This window comes from Poromitra crassiceps (assembly GCF_964638095.1).
Source record: "Poromitra crassiceps genome assembly, chromosome: 4".
Taxonomy (NCBI): Eukaryota; Metazoa; Chordata; class Actinopteri; order Beryciformes; family Melamphaidae; genus Poromitra; species Poromitra crassiceps.
This window is the reverse complement of record NC_139626.1, coordinates 17,247,099-17,263,119: the sequence shown is the minus strand read 5'-3', so window position 1 is coordinate 17,263,119 and position 16,021 is coordinate 17,247,099. Positions and strand designations below refer to the sequence as shown.

Here is a 16,021-nt window from a genome sequence, read left to right as displayed (position 1 = left end):
TTGCTAACGCAGTCGCCAGGCTACCGTAGCTAATAGCTATAGCTAACGCCATGTAGTGCTCCAACTGGTAGCCGTCGTAACTGGAACGGTTCCACAATGTAATGTGTTGGAAGCATGGTTGGAAGTCACCAAAACCATTGTAATTCCCGCAGATGTGGTGTAGTTCAGCCAGAGTTCAGCTCTCTGTTGAAGCCATTGATAGTTGTTGAAGCGCAATAATATGTGCGACCTGTGAGAGGCAGTAATGCAATGCATGGAGTCTGCCGGAAAGTCATAGAAGAAGAATGGAGTCTTAAAGGGGTAGCGTCATGGCATAGGTTTGAAAGTTTTGGCATTAATATGTAATTTCCAGCACTTTCCAGGTGGTTCCAGGACTTTCCAACCTGCCCATGTCCTTCCCCGGATGATAACCCACCTCCATGCAAATTTTCAGCCCAATCGGTTTGGCGGTGTGGGCGTAGGCTATATAGAGGATAGACACAGGACCAGGTAAAAAATCTTGGCATTATTATTGACTCTGATCTAAATTTCAACTCCCACATCAAGCTTATAAGAAAATCTGCCTTCTATCATCTAAAAAATATAGCAAGGATTAGAGGCTATATGTCCAAACAAGATCTTGAAAAACTAATTCATGCTTTCATTTCTAGCAGGCTAGACTACTGCAACAGTCTTTTCAATGGTCTTCCCAAAAAAGCTATTAAACAACTACAGCTCATTCAGAATGCGGCTGCTAGAGTTCTAACAAGAACCAAGAAAGCTGAACACATTACACCAGTTCTCAAATCCCTGCATTGGCTGCCAGTAAATCTTAGAATAGACTTTAAAATTCTGCTAATAGTTTACAAATCTCTCAACGGGTCAGGCCCACACTACATCTCTGAAATGCTTCTACACTATGAACCATCCAGATCCCTGAGATCTTCAGGCACTGGTCTACTAATTGTCCCGAGGACCAAATCAAAACATGGTGAAGCCGCGTTCTCCCACTATGCCTCTCATAACTGGAACAAACTCCCTGAACACATTAGATCTGCCCCTACTCTGCCTATTTTTAAATCCAAGCTAAAGACCTTTATGTTTACTCTTGCTTTTAACTGCTACTAAACTACTGCCTCTCTCGGCCTGTAATTAAAAAAAAAAGATTCCTGTACATTTCCAACAAATGGACTGTGCATGTAATAATAATACTGAAGAATGCCTTGTAACTTATTTAAAACAGAAATAATGTTTAATTTGAGTATATATTTTAACTAAAACTGTCGGCTGTGTTTTTTATGTGCTTTTTTATATGTGCATTGCTTTGCTGCTTGTTTTTTCGATTATTTTTTTTTGTAAAGCACCTTGAATTGCCTTTGTGTATGAAAGGTGCTATATAAATAAAATTTGACTTGACTTGACTTGACACAGACAGACAGACAGACAGACAGACAGACAGACAACTTCAACTTTATTATGTAGAATATATATATATATATATAGCAACTGTGCACCAATGGCTCTCAAATTAAGATGAATGATGAACAGATAGGCTAGTAGTCATCCTGGTAGCATAGGCAAGAAAACTATTAGGTAACACTTGTGTGAGTTATAAGGCTGCTTACTCAGCTCCTGAAAGTTGATATTTTGGAGATGCAAGGTTTTCACCTGACAGCAACAATCTGTAAAGCGCTCCCTTTTGAAGCAATGTAGGAGCACCATCTAGTGGCCAAGTGAAAACAAATGAGGAGCAAGCCTGTAGGATTTTCAGGTAGCCTATCTGTCCTTTACTGAGTATTTTTCTGATGTCTTACTTTTACTCCCTACATTTTAACACAATTACTTTCTAGTCATGACATTTTCAAAACAGGCTGGTTTGGTTACCTCCACCAAGGAGTTGACCAGTGGCGGTTGGAAGAAGTTGGTCCCCGGGCGCCTCACTGCAGCTGCCCACCGCTCCTGGCCTGACCATGGAGGACGAGCCAGGATGGGTCAAACCCGGAGGACACATTTCACGGCACCTTCAATTGATGTGTGTCTATGACCAATAAAGGTGGTGTCTGTCCGTCCAATTGTATAGACGGTTTTCACGGAATTGGGTTGCTATGGGAACAGTTTGAACCCTATCTTATTTCCTGTCAGCTATTGCATTAGCAAACATTGCAACAGGAAGTAAGCTAGGGGCAATTAAGAATGTTTATGTTGTCAAAATAAAAGCGTCTATAAATAGTCTTCAAATTATATGAACATGATGCTGTTTGTTAATTTTGCACAGAAACAGCTGGTAGAAATACTTTGATACTTTATTACATGTCAGAGTCTGTACTTTTTTTTAAAACTTTTACTTGAGTAAACAAGTCGAATCAGTACTTCTACTTTTACCAGTCTTTTCACACAACTGTCCTTCTACTTAAGTAAAGAATGTGTGTACTTTTCCCATCTCTGATTACCTTTATAGCAAATAAAACACAACAGACAAACCAAACAATTCCACTTAATTTCAGATTTATCTGCATTTATGTTAAGATTTTCTTATGACGCAAACTACCACTAGGATCAAAGGATCAAGCCAACAATGTGTATTTAAAAGATGAAAAAGAAAGAAAATAAAACTATTTTCAAAGAGTTAGATCATATAAATTACAATCCTGTCACATTACAATCCTTTGAAGCAGCATTTACTGTCTACGATGATTCAGTATGTACAACAGTCCAAATAAAGACAACACTTTATAATCACTTTAATCTATAAAAAAGCAGTTAATGATGAATTAAACCTTAAAGAATAAGTTCAGCCGAAAATGAAAATTCAGTCATTATCTACTCACGCTCATGCTGATGGAAGGACAGGTGACGTTTCTTAGTGCACAAAACATTTGTGGAATTTCACAGCAAAACACTGTTGCAGAATTCTCCTAAACAATTGAAGTGAATAGTGACCAACTTCCAAACATAAAATAAATAAATAAAAAGCACCAGGCTACAGTGCAGATTTCAGCTAAACAGATGTGACCGCTACCCTGCATACTTAGACTAAGTCAAATTCCTAGTATGTAATCTGATTACCTACTGTGGCATTAAAATTGATTGTGATTCTGAATAAATACTTAGCTACTCTATTTATAAACTTGTTGCAACAGCTAATCTAAAGTAGCAATTTATTCCAATATATTAAGGATTAATAAGACATGTTAGTAGCAGGATGTGGCTGTACTGAAAGGGTCCCCAATTATTTTTTCCCCAAGGGCCAAATTATGTTGTGTTACGTATGCGAAACAAACCCTCGTCGATTTGTTGGTACATAAATCACAAGGACAGGAAAAAACAAAAGACGTCTACAAAAACAGATCGACTACGATACGCTATCCACCAACAGGCACACTGTAGTGCCGCCATCTTGTGAACGGGGCAAAATAGAGGCTGACATTGCCTACGGAAGCCTCTTATGGACATTTGCGTCACTTCACTAAGAGTTAATGTCCACTCTTTGATAGACAGCCATAAATATGAATCATATGAGCCAGACCGTATCAGTCTACGTGTGAATTTTACCAGCATCAGTTCATGTTTTACAAATGACTTATAAGATATTTTTATTCCTTGCTTATAATTCCAATATAAATGTTGGTTAATATGAATAGCCTACTAATGATGGACTAATGAGATTATGTCTATAAAAAGAATATGTAATTAATGTTTAATTCATCATTAACTAACTGCTTGTAAATGGCTTATAGATGAAAGTTATTATAAAGTGATAATAAATGAGAGATTATAACTCTGTCCTGATGCAAATCAGGAAACTCCAGCTACATTAAGAGAGATGTGATCATTTGGAGTTTGTGCGTGTGTTTTGTTATGCATATTTGTTGTTAACAGCACCTTATAGATTCAGGTTCAAGCCAGAGAGATTTAACCTCACAGCCAGTGTTGTAGTCAAGTCACAAGTCGAGTCTCAAGTCCCCAGTGTTCAGGTCCGAGTCACCAAATAAGAGTCCAAGTCGAGTCCCCATTACCTGAGTCTGAGTCCCCATCACCTGAGTCTGAGTCCCCATCACCTGAGTCTGAGTCAGGAGTTTTTTGTTTTAAGTCTGGAGTTACTGAACATGAGCGTGAATCCACATGTAGGTGGACCACATGTGTCTGCCCTTGCACAAAATTGAATAATGTCAGTATTAATATAGCTATCAATACCTTATGGCAAATTATTATTACCATTACAAAAAACAAACAAAAACAAAACAAAAAAACAGTCTTTATCAAAATAAGTCCTAAGGCTCCAATTTCCAAGTCCGAATGCATGAAGTCCAAGTCGAGTGATGAGTCCGGAAAATGAGTCCAGGACTCTGACTTGAGTCGGGTCAGACTCGGACTGGACTACAACACTGGTCGGTCACAGCGTTCCTCAGTGAAACCCAAACATCACACAAGTCCACACACTGTAAGCCACTGTCATCCAAACTGTACATTCAATCATTCTGCATTGTCTTTGTCAAGCAAACAGTGAAATTACTCTAGATTACATAATTACACTAGATTACAGGTGTGGGATGAACCGTTCACAAGACGTCACCGCAGGACAACGAGTCCTTGAGTTGAGCTATGAAGCTGCTGGACAGAGCCATGATTTGTTTTGAGACCAATAATAAAGAAAACAAACACATATTTACATAGAAAAACATCAGTCAACATCACGTAATGTATTTTCTGTCTATTCTTTCTGTCTATTTCTATATTTTTAATGTATAATATGAACTCTGTGACGTGAGTGATGTCTTATCCTTCTTTTTTAGGGTCCTTGGTCCCGGGCTCCCTGTATACCCCCCCCCCCCTTCCCCACAGTCATACATCAAAGAGAGGCTGGTCTCTCTGATATGGGCTCAGTGCAGCTGGTTTGAGGCTCTCTTCAAGGCTTGTGTTTAAAATGGGCTTCCACTGCAAAGGCAAGCAGAGACAATACAAGTTAGATACAGCAAGAGATACATGGAGCACATTTTTGTAAAGGTTTGTCCAGTACGGGGTTAACTTTGGCCATTTTTATTCTCAAAATAAGATGCATATTCAGTGTTTCTTCACAATCTGCTTTTCAGAGTGGAAACTCAAACAGCATTTAGAACAGTGGTTCCCAACCTTGGCGTCGCGACCCCACTTTTTGCCCACGGGCAAAAAGTTCAAAATCAATTCTTTCATCAATTGTAGTACTACCCATGTGGTGTACATGCTTAAGCTTATCTTGTTTCCTGTGATGGTTTTGTATATTGTTGGTTGATTCATTCATTGTATTAGCTGTTTTAGCTAGGCTAGCTATATGTTTGATCTTTCATTCTTACTGGTGCTTTGCACTTGTCACTGCACTGATGTAGCCTACAGTATGTGGTAACTTTTCATTGGCTGGGTAGTGATGATGTAATAACCATGCTCCGCCTATGAGAGCCTTGATTTATTTGCAGGGGTATTTAAACCTGTCATCCTTCCCATGTCTCTGTTTGACTCTGAGGAAGACACTGCTTTTGTCAAAATGTCGGTCTTTTCGCACCTATAAATTGCTGAATTGACTGTGTGCTCCAGATCCTTTCTTTCTTTCTTTTTTAGAAGCATTTTACAGTCTATGGAAAAATGAATGACGGATGAAATCCCTTGGTGCGGGGGCCCACCCTGGAAGAGGCCGTGACTTTGGCTCTCTATTCCCTCTACCTGCATATTCCTGAGGCCTCATTGGTCGATTGATGACTCTCTGGAAGGCCGCTATCCAATCTCGTTGCTCGGCCTGGGTCTCGCAGGCGAACAGGAACTTCCTGTCGGGCGTGACGATGGTGATGCCATGGCTCCAGTGGCACCCCTGCGTGCTTGGGGGCAAGCCGGACAGCACGGTGTAACTGTTCTCCTTACTGCCTATGAACACCTCACCCCGGGCGTACGCATCCTGGGAGAGGGACAGGGGGAGGGAGAAAGAGGGAGAGATGGAGAAAAGGCAGAGGGAAAGAGAGAGAGGGAGAGAGAAGGAGGGAGAGAGAGGGTAATACTGTTATTCACTAATGGTCATGCCAATAAAGCCTCTTTGAATTTGAGAGGGAGAGACAGACAGAGAGAGGGAGACGGAGGAAAGGAGAGAGAGGGAGAGGGTGAGAGAGAGGGGGGGTAGAGGGAGAGGGAGAGATGACAATGACAAACAGATTATATTAGGAGAGGGACATGCAGGACACTTATCTGCACAATATTTGACCGCATGTCACAAACTGACACATAACTAACCATCACTGACTGACACACACACACACACACACACACTTTTTCTTTTTACTTAGGTAATTACGGCTGACTAAATGGGGGGAAATGGCTAATTAGTGGCCAAAAAGCCTCAACACAGGTTCAGCACCATGGAGAGCTCCAGAGTGGAGCAGCACACAGGTGAGCGGAATTTGAATCAGCCAGTGAAGTCTGGAGCAGCAGACAGGTGAGCTGAGTTGTAATCAGCCAGAAGTGGAATATCAAAACTCTGTGGGGAGAGAGAGGAAAGGCTGCATGCCAACTCTGTGAGCGAGGCCTGACTAAATGGCCAGTCACACACTAGTGATGTAGATAGACGTTTGTGTTTTCTTGTGATCAGACATAGGTTTATAGATGTTATTTATTTACCTTGACAGTTTCGACGAGTCAACTCTCGTCTTCTTCAGATGCAGTCGCACTGACAGCTGGGTATGACGTGTCAACCAGTTGCTTTTCAGCAACTGGCGGTGTGCCCAGCTGAGCCGTCAGGTCTGCCAGGCCAGCCACGCCCACTATGACGTGTCGTGGCCGGACCGACAAACCCAACAGCCCCGCCGGGCACATCGCGCAGCCCGCCGCCCGTTGTTCTCTGGAGTAGAGTATCCCAGGTGCGGGAGATCATGTAGGCCCCCTCGTCCCTGTTGATGGTGCCCTCGGCACGTCTCGGGGGTTTGTCGGTCCGGCCACGACACGTCATAGTGGGCGTGGCCGGCCTGGCAGACCTGGCAGCTCAGCTGGGCACACCGCCAGTTGCTGAAAAGCAACTGGTTGACACGTCATACCCAGCTGTCAGTGCGACTGCTTCTGAAGAAGACGAGAGTTGACTCGTCGAAACTGTCAAGGTAAATAAATAACATCTATAAACCTATGTCTGATCACAAGAAAACACAAACGTCTATGTATAAATGAAGACATGATGAACATCATTGAACTAGTGATGTAGAGCAAGTGTAGCAGGGAGCAGATCTCTTCTCACCAGAGGATCTTTGAAGTACATGAGTCTCCTGTCATCCATGGTGAACCACCTCTTCTTAAAGCCCTCTGTGTGCTGCAGAGAGCAGAGCCAGAGAGAGACAGAGTTATACTGTGCCCCATCATAATACACACACACCACCTGATCACACGGGCCTGGAAGCCCTCTCGCGCTGCTTCCAGCTGTCAAAACCGTTGTCTAAATGGCCACCTCCACGATCAGCAACATCGGGAAGACAATCCTCCCAATCATCATTACTGTTTTTCTGTGCATTACTACTGAGTAGCGATATCAATGTGAATCCCGGGCCCGCTACACCTGGCATTTTTCGAACCGTCAACCACTCAAAGGTCATATGGGACAATGATGTTAAGCCCAAAGGGATCTTTGGAGGCCACTTAAACATCAGAAGTCTAATGCCAAAACATGAAGAAATCAAAGCCTTGCTGATGGACTCAAATCTGGACTATCTTTGCCTCACTGAAAAGTTGGCTTCATAGTAAAATCCAGTCTGGTCTGATTGATGTGCCTGGTTTTAAATGTTTTAGAAAGGATAGGAGCACTGGCAGGGGAGGAGGAGTTGTAATTTATATTAGGGACTCACTTAAGTGCACAGAAATGGAGTCGGATTATGACTCACCATTAGAACATCTATGCGTTAACATCAGTCTTTCCCCACGCATGCACTTTAGGATTATGGTAATATACAACCCCCCCTCCTTTGACAATGCATTTTATGAAAACCTTCAGAAATTGCTTAAAATTGTCTCCTATAAATCGGAAGTATTGATTTTTGGTGATTGGAATATTGATTGGTCAAACAAATGTAACAGAAAGAAACTGAAAACGATAATGGGAAAATTTGATTTTAGTCAGAAAGTTACAGGTGCTACACGGATTACAAAATCCACTAAATCCCAGATCGATTTAATTTTCTCCAATAAGGAAGAAAGAATAACAAAGGTGTTTAATCTTATCACAGGCCTGTCTGACCACAACCTAACATTAGCTGTGAGGAAACTAACGAACAACCGTTTCCCTGACCGTAACAACCTAAAATCTGATCTCCTGACAATTCCTAAGTGTGAGCTGGAAAACCTGGAACACGAACTAGGTAGAGTGCAGTGGGACAATCTTTTGTCTGACAATGATTCCAGTGAATGCTGTAATGAATTGATGTGTATAATCGGTGCCATTATGGGCAAATTCCTCAAAACACGCAAGTGGTCCAATAGAAAACCATCACTACCTTGGGTAAATACATCTATTCAAAAACTCATGAAACAAAGAGACCTTGCTCTTAAAACTGCCCTTAAAAGCTCGAGGAACATTGACATTGACATGGCCCTGTATAAGGGACTTAGGAATCGAGTAACCAAGGAATTGAGAACCGCGAAAGCCGAATACTACATCTCGGCTATTACCAACGCGAGAGGCAACACCTCATCAATCTGGAAGCACATCAATAGTCTATTTAAACCATGTAAAAGAGAGATAATTATGCAGATCATTTACTAATGATTTGTTCATCATTTGTTCATGATTAACAAATGTGTAAGTGGCGAGATACTGATAAACAGAAGTTGCAATATAAAAACTGACTTAGAAATGATTTATAATGTATCAACTAATTACTTTTAAATCATTTACTAATGATTTGCTCATCATTTGTTCATGATTAATACATGTTTATAGAGATAATGGTTGGAATATAAAAACTTTGGATAGGATATTGACTAATTATTAACTATTTACTATTAATGTTTTATTTATGATCATTTCATGATTTACTGAAAGTTTATAGATGACTTCCAACACGTTTTTAATATGTTTACATACCACTTATTAATCATCTACAAATGTTTTGTAAATGATTACCGGTAGTTCATCATTAGTTCATCATTAATTAATAGCTTATAAATGATTTACTACTGAACATTATTATAAAGTGTTACCTCACTTTTATGACTTTTGGAACATAAATGCATTTTTTTTTAAATGCGATTTTTATAAAACGCTTCAAAACTTTTATGACTTTTGGAACGTAAATGCGTTTTTTTAAACATGATTTTTATAAAACGCTTCAAAATGCATAAAAGTTATTCACGTTTGTGAAGAGTATCATACTGTTGGAGAAAAATATAAGTTCCATTGGCAAATGGAACTTATATTTTTCTCCAACACCTACTGAACCCAAATTCGCGTTCCCATAAACTTTTGTTAACCACAGACTTTATTTTATGCATTTAAGCAAAATCTCCATTCTAAAACCCCATAGACTTTTCCACTGAAGAAACAAATGGCGGTGATTTCTGGATAAAGCCTACAAAAATACGCCATCCCTGCAGTACTCTATTGTCTCCAATACATAAACTGTGGCACGCCACCATTATGGTCACGGCCAGATAAACAGTTAATCAATGTAATCACTGTATACATATTTAAACTGTTACCTTTCTGAAACGCATGACAACAATCTTTGGGTTGTGTCCAAACAGCGACAGTTAGCCAGACTAGCAGCGGAAATACCGCTATTACTTTCAGAATAAAAGGCATTCAGATTCTCACCTTTGGAGGGGAAAAAAGTATTTCAACAAATGAAAGAGAATCCATGTATGGAAATATTCATTGTGATGTTAAGATTGCATATGGAGTATAGCTGTGGGGTCATGATTTCTGGAAAGAAATAGCTGTTGATTTTTTATTTATTTTTTGGTGTGTGTGTGTGTGTGTGTGTGTGTGTGTGTGTGTGCTTTGAGCACAGAGCGACAGCCGACAGTTGCCGTGGTGTGTCTGGGCTCTAAGATAACTATTCAAGGACGTTTGAGGCTTTGAATATAAGCAAATTCCAGATACAGTCAATTTCAGACTTGTGCAGGGCCTGCAGACACCTTAGTCTGGTTTGGCCTGCAGACACCTTGGTCTGGTTTGGACCAACATAACTTTGAAAGTGGATTGCAATCAACATTTTTTACATTTCTTTCCCTCTAATATTTGTAACGACGACACAAACCTTTGGACCTGTTTTCTCCATAAAGCCTTCCCTCATGAAGTGTCGGGTCAGTTTGGGCACCAGCTGGAGAGAGCAAGACAAGAGAAAACTCAAGGTTATGAATATAACCCAGGTTTTATAAAAAGGTGAGGAGAATCTCACTATGGGGAGTCTTGCTCCTGCAACATGACATAGAACAGGGGTTCCCAAACCTTTCCATGCCAAGGCCCGCCAAATAGCATTAGCCTTTGGCTGCGGCCCCCCTATTGCAAGAAGAAGGAAACCCATTGACAATACTATTGAAAATGTCAAAAATCACATCCATACAACCTCAGAATATATTTCCTTACTTTTATTAACCCATTGATACATAAGCGCGCGCTCTAGAACGACATTCTAAACCTAATGCACTTTTGAAAACAACCCCTCTAAACCTGAGGTTTTGTGAACAACTTGACAGAAGGGTCAGCGTTCACTAAAACCTTTATTTATCAGGCTCTGTACAGTAGCAGTTAGAAACATGAAATAAAAAGCATTTGAGAGCTCAAACAGTAAGAATTATTATATTTGCCTAATGTTCATTAACCTTCTTTTATCTTTAACCCCCCCCCCCAAAATAAAAAATAAATAAAATCTAAGGCATTTAAGAAATGTTAATGAACATTATGGCAAATGTAACCATTCCAAATTAAAAGCCAAAGGTTTAAGCTCTCAAACGCTTTTTGGGGGGTCAAATCGTACAATAACATGTCAGAAATGCTATTCCAGATGAGGCTGAGATGTTTGGAACGTATTATGCGAATGGACTTGATTTACCATTATTACATGGTTACACCATAAACCCCGTCCACCTTCACCAACAAAACATCTGATTTTGACTAGTACAACCTCCTTGATATATCTGTCAAGTTTCGTGATCATTGGACAAACAGGTGCGGAGTTACGGCTGTTATTGTGTTAACTCATTGAGTGCCAGCCACTTTTGGAGAACGGACCCTCCCAGTGCCAGAGTTTCAGAGCATTTTCAGTGATTTCTCGAGGCCCACAGAATATTGTGTGATATTACTATGTAAACACCGAACACGCACAAAGAACGATGAGACTCTCTTCTATCATCTGCAAAAAAAGTTTATTGATACCATTTTCCCTTCTTTAGTTATGAGCTGGAGAAGATAGACTGTTTTGAGCAAAAAGACAGGTTTCAAATTATAAGCTGAGATATTCAGCCTTTTGTGAAATGAAGCATTTCAAGCACATTCACTGACTCTAGCTAATATTTTCTGATGTAGTGACGTGGTGTAGTTGTGTGGTGCCTGCGTGCCCCACCCCCCTCTCCCCCCCTCAGCTGTAAACTCCTCCCCACACTAACACACAGCCTACACGCACCCAGTCTATTTTCGGAGCGCTTCGTTTTTGTGCGCCGGGCTTCCCAGCGCAACACGGAAATGCCAAACCGGACTGCAGGGAAAGGTTTGGCCCTTCGGCGTCGGGGGCTGCCTTTCTGGCGGGTAATCGTGTGGAGAAACTATATGCAGACAGACAGACAGAGGCAGAGGAGCTCAGTTGTGGGCGCGGATTGACTGCGGTTCGCAGACAACGTCAGCTGCAGACAGAGCAATCTATATGGCTCTGGCTGCAGCATGCATCGGTTTCTCTTTGATCACGGCTTTTTCCTCCTGTTTTCCGGACCTTTCTGTAATCTGGAGAGCACTGTCGCCACCTAATGAGTCCGTAAAATAGGTTATACACCTTCAATAGCTCCCATATTTGTACAGGAGATGCCTGAGGCTTTGATCCACGTCCCACCGTCAAAAAACGCAATTGACGAACATACTCGTCCTTGGCACTCTACGTTACTAAACGAAATGACGAACATACTTGTCCATGGCACTCAATGAGTTAAGGCACGCACATTTTGGGTGTTTATGGTGCCCCCTTTTGGTCAAATTGCACAAAAATCGGCACACATGGTCATGTCAAAGTTTCGTGACAATTGACCTATCGCTAAGCCACGCCCGAACGCAGACGAGCCAATCACAGCGCGTGCAGCTCTACAATACACTCGGACATTCTCAGCTTAGAGTTCCATAGAGAAGCACTAGAAAACGTCATCGCAAGGACGACATCACAAGGAGATGTCAAAAAGGTGTTTTTCAAACTTTTCAAAATATCTCAACAGTATTTGTCATGACCACCAGGTGGCTCTTGTCACAGCGGGGCAGTGAGCTCACCTCCTCGTCACTGGCTCCGGGGAAGGCCACCTGCAGGTAGTGGAACCTTGCTGCTCGGATGGCATTGAACCAGTCGACCATCTCCTGAGGAGAAACAAAATGACTTTTTGAGACAAGTAACTAGTAATGGTTTTAGTAAATGTTTTTGAGGTTTATCCACTGACTGAATTGAAGGTATGGTTGCTGTACAGAGAGGTGCAGGGAGGAGAGATGCTGTACAGAGAGGTGCAGGGAGGAGAGATGCTACACAGAGAGGTGCAGGGAGGAGAGATGCTGTACAGAGAGGTGCAGGGAGGAGAGTTGCTGCACAGAGAGGTGCAGGGAGGAAAGGCTGCTACACAGAGAGGTGCAGGGAGGAGAGATGCTACACAGAGAGGTGCAGGGAGGAGAGATGCTGTACAGAGAGGTGCAGGGAGGAGAGATGCTACACAGAGAGGTGCAGGGAGGAGAGATGCTACACAGAGAGGTGCAGGGAGGAGAGATGCTGTACAGAGAGGTGCAGGGAGGAGAGATGCTACACAGAGAGGTGCAGGGAGGAGAGATGCTACACAGAGAGGTGCAGGGAGGAGAGATGCTACACAGAGAGGTGCAGGGAGGAGAGATGCTACACAGAGAGGTGCAGGGAGGAGAGATGCTACACAGAGAGGTGCAGGGAGGAGAGATGCTACACAGAGAGGTGCAGGGAGGCGAGATGCTACACAGAGAGGTGCAGGGAGGAGAGATGCTACACAGAGAGGTGCAGGGAGGAGAGATGCTGCACAGAGAGGTGCAGGGAGGAGAGATGCTGCATGTCCATACTTGCTGAACCAAATGCACTCCTTCATTTAAAGCCTGCTGTGACGCAACTTGACCAGCAGAGGGAACAGTGCTCTCTCTCTCTCTAATGACTATTAATCTCTGCACGTGTGTGCGTGTGCATGTGCGTGTGTGCATGCACATGAGTGTGCGCGTTCTCACGCGCGTTTGTGTGTGTGTGTGTGGGGTAGGGGGTGCTGGGGTGGAGGGGGGGTCCTGGCCCTGGGGCGGAGCCAGTCCACGGGGGGCCAGTCCACGACATCCACAGTGGTGTGTGAGTTAGCATGTCGGGGGGGGGGGGGGGGGGGGGCGAGCATGTGTGAGTACATCAAGATAATTATTTGTCACATTGAGTGATGTTCAATTATGTGTCCCTCAGTTTCTAACAATACAAATAAAGAATTCAAATGTGTGTGTGTGTGTGTGTGTGTGTGTGTGTGTGGACCTTGGCGTCCTGGTGGTAGATGAAGATATTGCGGGTGGAGCCCTCTCTCAGGTAGGTGAGCTGTAGGCCCTGGGGGTGGCCGATCTTGGCGGGCTGGAAGGTGGCGTTCAGCGTCTCCATCTTCATCAGGGCCTTAGGCTCCCTGGCCTGGGGGGGCGGGGGGGGGGGGGGGGGCAGACAGGGGGCGGGACATCTTAACAGTGTTGGAGAAACTGCTTTAAAACTAGTCTGTGAGCCAGGACCCCAAATCTGGGCCATCGGTACCATGTAGTATTCCAATGTGTTTCTAATGCTCAAGAAGCATAACATAGACACCAAGTTTGCCAAAAGAGTCAAAGGTTATGGTAAAACTCATTTCCAGGTAGCCCCCATCTTGGAAATATGTAAATTAGGGGTCCACAAACACACACACACACACACACACACAAGCCACTTCTTAACATGCAGTGGAATCCGTATTATAACCTGCTCCTAGCCGGTTGGCCTGCATGTTAAACAACAATTAGCCGGCCTACGCGCACTCCCGCGAGTCCGTATCTTATCTACCTCGACCGCCGGTATAAGATCCGCTTCCACGCAATCGCAGCTCATGTTAAACAGTGGCAGGTCATTATCCGCAGATCCGTCTGAGTGGGCGGGTGTGGCTCTTCGTGACTCACTTCACGTTCACTAGTTTATTAATTAATGAATCGTTCGGGCAATCGCTTATATCAACGAGCAAACTCACGGTTTCCTCAAGTGCTGCAAAAACGTCTTGAATTGTTTGGCCAATGCGCTTCAGCTGCAGACAGCCAGGTCCAGTGCATCAGGAGGGACGCTTACTGCTTTTTTTTTGAAGTCTCCAGATTTGTCGCTAACGTGATGCAGCCAATTCTATTGTGTGAGGCTGCCATTTGAGGCAGGCAGTGTTGTGTGACTGTGCCTCCCCACTGCGGAGAGGATAGGAGCTGACTGACTGATAGGCTATCAAACTTTTGTGGGGAGAAATACATTTAAAACTAGTCAGATATGACTAGTTGCCACTTGTAAAATAAATCACCCACAGTGATTGACGACGGTGCGACCACTATTTTGACTGCCTCATAGCTAAAGCTGTTTCCTATCACATTTCTTGTTTTCGATACATGCTACTGCCCCCCCCCCCCCCCCCCCCCCCCGCCCCGCGGCAGAAAAAATGGCTCATATCCAGTTGTTTCTTAACAAAGACCCCTCATGTTTAGAAAGGCAAAACCTGAAAATATCCTGTTCTCTCTAGCCTGACATGATTCAGAGTTCCACACACACACACACACACACACACACGCACACACACACACACACACACACACACACACACACACACACAATCTATATAAAAGGGGCTTAGGGCAATCTCTGTTTCAATTGTGACATCACTGATAATGTCATCAGTGATGTCATAAGACCACACACAAACACTGCCCATGTAAACTTAATAACATTTTGTGAGCAAGACACACAAACACACGCCACACACACACACCCATGCGCGTGCCAATAAAATGCCTAGTCATTAAAATAAACTGCTCTTATTGTTGTACTGTATGTTTTATTATGTTTATTGTTGTCTTTGTCTCACTGCTCTTATCATTGTTGTGTTGTTGTGCTGTTTTGGACTTGCTGTTTTGGACCTTTGAAAGGACTTTTTTGTGTGCTGGCTTTTTCTGCTGGGACTCTGTTTTGGACTTGCCCCAGGGCTCCTTCAAAAGGGCTTTCAATCTCAATGGGACTCACCTGCTTAAATAAAGATAAATACAAATAAATAAAAAAGCTGGAATATTCGAAAAAATTGCAAGCCCTGGCCCCTGGAAATATTGTGGAGATTGGTTGAATTTGCATTAGTTCTTGTGATCGCAAAAGGGCAATTTCCTGGAGGCACTGCTGGATACACAAGCCAGTGTAGCTTTTGATCCTCACATCCTGCTTGTTAAAGTATTTGAGCGCCCCCTCTCTCTCCGACAGGACGAACTTTCGGCTGAGGAACTGCCCGTTGTCTCGCCCGCGTTTCCATAGAAACCCCTCTCGGTACCCTGGGCGGAGACAGAGGAATAGAAGAGAGAGACAGAGGGAGGGAGGGAGAGAGAGAGAGAGAGAGAAAGGGAGAGAGGGGGGAGGGGAGAGAGGGAAAGAGAGAGAGGGAGAAAGAAAGGGAAAAAGAGAGGGGAAGAGAGAGGGAGAGAGAAAGGGAAAATGAGAGAGGGGAAAGAGAGAGAGGGGAAGAGAGAGGAGAGAGATGTGGAGAAACAGGAAGGTGTAAGACAATATAGAAAAGCATTTTTAAATCAAAGATCATTTGAAAGAGGAAAAGGGACAGAAGAGAG

The 16,021-nt window shown here is 43.1% G+C and overlaps 1 protein-coding gene across 1 annotated transcript in view; it reads right to left on the bottom strand.

The window, feature by feature from the left end:
- Window positions 1-4,885: 4,885 nt before the first annotated feature.
- Window positions 4,886-16,021, bottom strand: part of LOC310775638 (arf-GAP with dual PH domain-containing protein 1-like) — a gene marked incomplete at both ends in the record, with an annotated part of 22,009 nt that continues 10,873 nt past the window's right edge. Inside the window, 7 exons of the mRNA XM_083635794.1 lie at window positions 4,886-4,914; window positions 5,674-5,902; window positions 7,223-7,294; window positions 10,233-10,295; window positions 12,443-12,526; window positions 13,683-13,829; window positions 15,618-15,730. Coding sequence (XP_083491920.1) covers window positions 4,886-4,914; window positions 5,674-5,902; window positions 7,223-7,294; window positions 10,233-10,295; window positions 12,443-12,526; window positions 13,683-13,829; window positions 15,618-15,730 — 737 coding nt within the window. The remainder of the gene's footprint in view (window positions 4,915-5,673; window positions 5,903-7,222; window positions 7,295-10,232; window positions 10,296-12,442; window positions 12,527-13,682; window positions 13,830-15,617; window positions 15,731-16,021) is intronic.